This window comes from Epinephelus moara, unplaced genomic scaffold, assembly GCF_006386435.1.
Source record: "Epinephelus moara isolate mb unplaced genomic scaffold, YSFRI_EMoa_1.0 scaffold2802, whole genome shotgun sequence".
Lineage (NCBI taxonomy): Eukaryota > Metazoa > Chordata > Actinopteri > Perciformes > Serranidae > Epinephelus > Epinephelus moara.
This window is the reverse complement of record NW_026080431.1, coordinates 1-4,540: the sequence shown is the minus strand read 5'-3', so window position 1 is coordinate 4,540 and position 4,540 is coordinate 1. Positions and strand designations below refer to the sequence as shown.

General features: G+C 47.8%; 1 protein-coding gene across 1 annotated transcript; it reads left to right on the top strand.

Annotated features, from left to right (window-relative positions):
* Positions 1 to 538: 538 nt before the first annotated feature.
* LOC126387208 (uncharacterized) lies at positions 539 to 4,502 on the top strand (the record flags this gene model as incomplete). Its single annotated transcript, XM_050039751.1, has 5 exons — positions 539 to 1,002; positions 1,125 to 1,526; positions 1,757 to 3,380; positions 3,425 to 4,164; positions 4,304 to 4,502. Coding segments are annotated over exons 1-5 (3,409 nt in total), but the record flags the coding sequence as incomplete, so codon positions are not given.
* Positions 4,503 to 4,540: the final 38 nt, after the last annotated feature.

Sequence of the window (4,540 nt, the reverse complement as noted above, 5' to 3'; positions counted from 1 at the left end):
GCTGTCGAACCAATGGGCAGTTCCCTTCAAAAAACCCATTGACCTTGAGATAAGGGAACCAGGAGTGCTAAAATGCTAACTCCTCTCTCAGGGTTTTAGGACTCATTCCTGCAGCACTGTATTTGTCCATAATCCAAAATATTGGACTAAGGTGAAAAATTAACAGCTCACCAAAGCTGAAACTCAACCTGAGGGGAGGTAACAAATGTCACAGCAATATCCCTGTTTGTTGCGGCATTTCACAGACTACAACAACAACAAAAGGTCCTTGTGGTGGTGTAAGAGGAAAGGTCAAGGGGTCACCAAAATCATTAGGACTCGTATTCCTACAATTGTGAACTGACCTGCCATTCCTAGTGCCATGCTAGCATCATCTGATGATTATGAGTTGTACTGTATATGCTATATTTACATGGAGGTGTATGGGTTTCTTCATCTGTGCTCTTTGTATGCTTCTAATTCTGTCGCAGCTAAAGTGCAAAGTCTAACCCATCAAAGACCCAGTCATTCTTTCTCTTTTTTTCTCCTTCTGTATTAAGCCTCCTCCATACCAACAGGATGGCCCTTCTCGACTACCCTGTTCCAGAGCTGGATGTTACCTTGCAAGAAGTGAGCCGTGTCCTGCAGCTCACTTTAACTCCTGACCTTTACCCAGAGTTCAAAAGTACACTGGATCAGCAGAGGGAGCTCCTTCAAGAGGCCCAGAGAAAGTTTGCAACAAGAGCTTCAGGCCAAGAGAACTGGGTGACGGAGCAGTTCAAGAAAGGTCTGCTGTCATGTGCTGACCCACTGCCCACCTCCACTGCCCTCCCTGTTGTTCTTCGACCTTCCAAAGCAAAGGGATGTACCCAGCTGGGGAGAGCAGCCTCTCTGCTCTGGGCAGCAGCAAAGCTGTACAGTGAGCCCTTGTTACTGGAGGGCAATGTGCCAATGGAGCGCACACAGCAGTCTGAGGTATTCGCTGCCAGCCGGATTCCTGGAAGGAGTCAAGATGAGATTAAGGTGAGATTACTAGTAGGGCACAACTGATGAGATTCATCAGAGCAAAATGAAAAATTAGAGGTTTTCAATTATCAATATGTCAGATCAGCTCTTTTTCTAATCTGTAGCTTTGTTTTCTCCAGGTCTACCCAGACAGCCTCCATGCCATCATCACCTGTGTTGGAGGAGTGTTCCCTGTTGACATACTGTGGTGTCCAAGCACTGGTGGGCCGCTTTCTGCTCGACCATTCATTGACATCTACAACCAGCTGGCTCAGGTGATGGATCAACCCAGTGCAGGAAAACAGAATGATCCCTCTGTCATTTGCAGCCTCTCAGCTCTGGAGCGCAGAGCCTGGGCTGCCACCAGAGAAGAGATCCTGGAGCAAGGAGGAGACGCAGCAGCATCACTGAAGCTGATGGAGAGTGCTGTGCTGACACTCTGTCTGGAAGACTGCAACGCACCGTCTGAACTGGCTGATGTCCTCAATGCAGTGAGGCTGGGAGGAGGAGGAGACGGTCCATATCTGAGATACTATGACAAGGTACTGAATTGAATCTGGATAAAGGTCCAATTTCTCACCTCTTTCACACACACACTTTTACACTGTTGAACTTGGTATTTGATAATTATCATGGCACACTCTAGAATAGCAGTAATTAGGCAATGTATTGCTGCCCAAGTAGACAGAGATATTTTTTATTGCCCTCACTGAAATGTTGAAATGAACTAAGAAAATAAACCAATCTTTGTTGTTCTACTGTTTTTTAACAGGTGGTGAACCTGGTGGTCTTCAAGGACAGCACAGCTGGGATGTTGTTTGAGCACAGCGCTGTGGATGGGATGGTTGCTGGGCTTGTGACTGAGAATGTGTACAGGCTGTCTGAGACTGCTGACTTAAAACTAGTCCATACTGATACAGACAAAATGAATGGGTCTGTCACAGTAAATAATGTTGATTCTGTTTGTCCAGAATCCCTAACATTCCCCTTGCAAGGAGTAAATACTCCCAAACTGAGCCCTGACTTAAAAGCAACACACCCAGTTCTCACTCTTGATGTGCCCTCCTTTCCTGATGTCTTCTCTACCCTCAGAGGGCAGAGAGGTCTGTATGATGCTTGGATCAACTTCTCTTTGCAGCTTTCCCTGAGGCAGACTCTTGGGGAATCTGCAACCAGGCACCTCCTTGTCACACCTACCCATATGCGCCACTTCAAACATGGCCGTTGTGATCCTACATACTCACTCACCATGCATTTTCACAAGTTGGCAGGTGCCTTAGTGTGTTGCATTGGTCCAGATAACAAAATTCAATACACCACTGACCTCCTACGTCTGTTCCATGTTGCCTTTCTGGAGCATAAGAGCCTCATCAAAAACACCAAAAGTGGTCAAGGAGTTGGTCCCCACCTGGCTGCCCTGCGTAGATTGTTGCCGCCTAATAATCCACTGAGAAAGTACCTGGACCCCTTTGGATGTCCATCTGTGTACCTCACAGGTACAGATCTGGTTGAGGATGTGGAGTGTGGAGTAGGTAATGTTTATGCCCAGGATCAGTTGGCTGTAACCTACCTTGGGCAGAGAGACAAGGTTCGTATTGTGCTTAATGGGAAAGGGAGCTTTGCTCTGGTACTGGAGAAGCTTAAAGAAAGCCTGATGATAAACCTGAAGTTAGTGATGCTTCTAGCTCTAAGATATGCCATTGCATGCCAAATGGGAGCCCTGGAGTGTCTACTGAATCAGGGTCAAACAGAGAAAATGAATGGAGAAACAAACCAATGTCAAGAGAGCCCAGACAATGGCAAAACTACTGTTGACCACCCCTCTGGAATGAGCACAGACCACACTCTGGTGATCCACGGTGGCGCTGGAGAGGAGGTGATGCTGAACACTGAAGTGATTGGAGTTATTGAGTTTGCTCTACAGACAGCCTTAACTCTTGGATCTCAAGTGCTTCAACAAGGTGGCAAGAGTCTAGATGCAGTTCAGAAGTCAGTAGAAGCTCTGGAGGACTGCTTCCTGTTTAATGCAGGTAAAGGCTCAGTATTCAACAAAGATGGCAAAAATGAATTGGAAGCAACCATCGTGGATGGCAATGCAATGAGGTCAGGATCTGTTGCTTGTGTGCAAAGTGTGAAGAACCCAATAAAAGCAGCCAGATGTGTCATGGAGAAAAGCTCACATTCACTCATTGTAGGAGACGGGGCTGAGGAGTTTCTGCAAGGGTTGGAGGACAAGGAGAAGTCTGTTGGGCCTGAGTATTTCCACACTGATATACGTCACAGACAGTTAGCAGCAAAGCTCACTGTTGGAAATACCTCAACAAACAATCACCCCCAGACAGTCGGAGCTGTGGCTTTGGATCGTTGGAGTGGGTTGGCTGCTGCATCCTCCACAGGTGGATTAGTTGTTGGAGTGGGTTGGCTGCTGCATCCTCCACAGGTGGATTAGTTGGAAAGCTGAAAGGGCGAGTTGGGGACACAGCAGTAGTAGGGGCAGGAATATATGCTGATGATAAGGTAGCTATTACCTGCTCTGGAGATGGAGATGTATTTCTGAGGCACACAGTTGCACAGAAAATAGCCAGTCTCTACCACCACAAAGGCTACAGCCTTAGGCAGGCATGTAGAGAAGTGATGGCTGAAAATTTGGATGGGATCTGTGCAGGGGTCATTGCTGTGGACAGTAAAGGTGATGCCATCGTTGAAACAAATGCTGGTGTAATGTTTGTGGCCTCAATGATAGGCGGCATTTCACGAGTAGAGGTCCTCAGGCCCCTGAAGAGCTTCTCTGATGTGATCTGGGAAACAGATGAGCTGGTTGCCTACCTGGATCCCAAACCCTGGATCCCTGGGTCAACCATCCTGACTAGAAAAGCTCTAAGTGGGGCAAGGAGCATCTTCAAGTTGGCTACAACTGATTTTGTGGCTATGCTGCAAGGAGCAAGAGCTGTGTCAAGCTTGCTATGTGAGCGACTGGGAGTGCAGCGCTGTGCTTTGGTTTTCCATCCAACCCCTGATCAGCCAGCACAAATCAAACTGCTCCCACTTCATGGCCTAGAGCCAAAGTGGCAGCCCCATCTTTCACATGAAGAGGAATTCCAAACTTCCAATCCTGGCTACTGCACCTCAAAGAGCGGCCCACGGTGGTCCTGGCTACTGCACCTCAAAGAGCGGCCCACGGTGGGATGATGAGGCACTGGCCCAGGTTCAAGCTAAGATTAGAAATGGACTGCCAACACCAAATGCACCTTCTTGCTTTGACTTTTTTGGAGATGCTTCCAATGATAACCTGTTCAGTCGTATTGTACGTGGAGAGCAGCAACAGTGGAGAGTGTGGGAAGACAGTGAGCATGTTGCCTTCCTGACACCGTACCCAAACTCTTCTGGACTAACAGTTGTGGTGCCACGCAAACCACTCTCCAGTGACATCTTCAAACTGGAGGAAGCTGACTACAAAGCACTGATCCTTGCCACTTACAAAGTTGGCAAACTACTGGAGGAGGGGATGAGAGCTCAAGGTGCTGCCCTGATCTTCGAGGGCTTTGAGATCGACTAT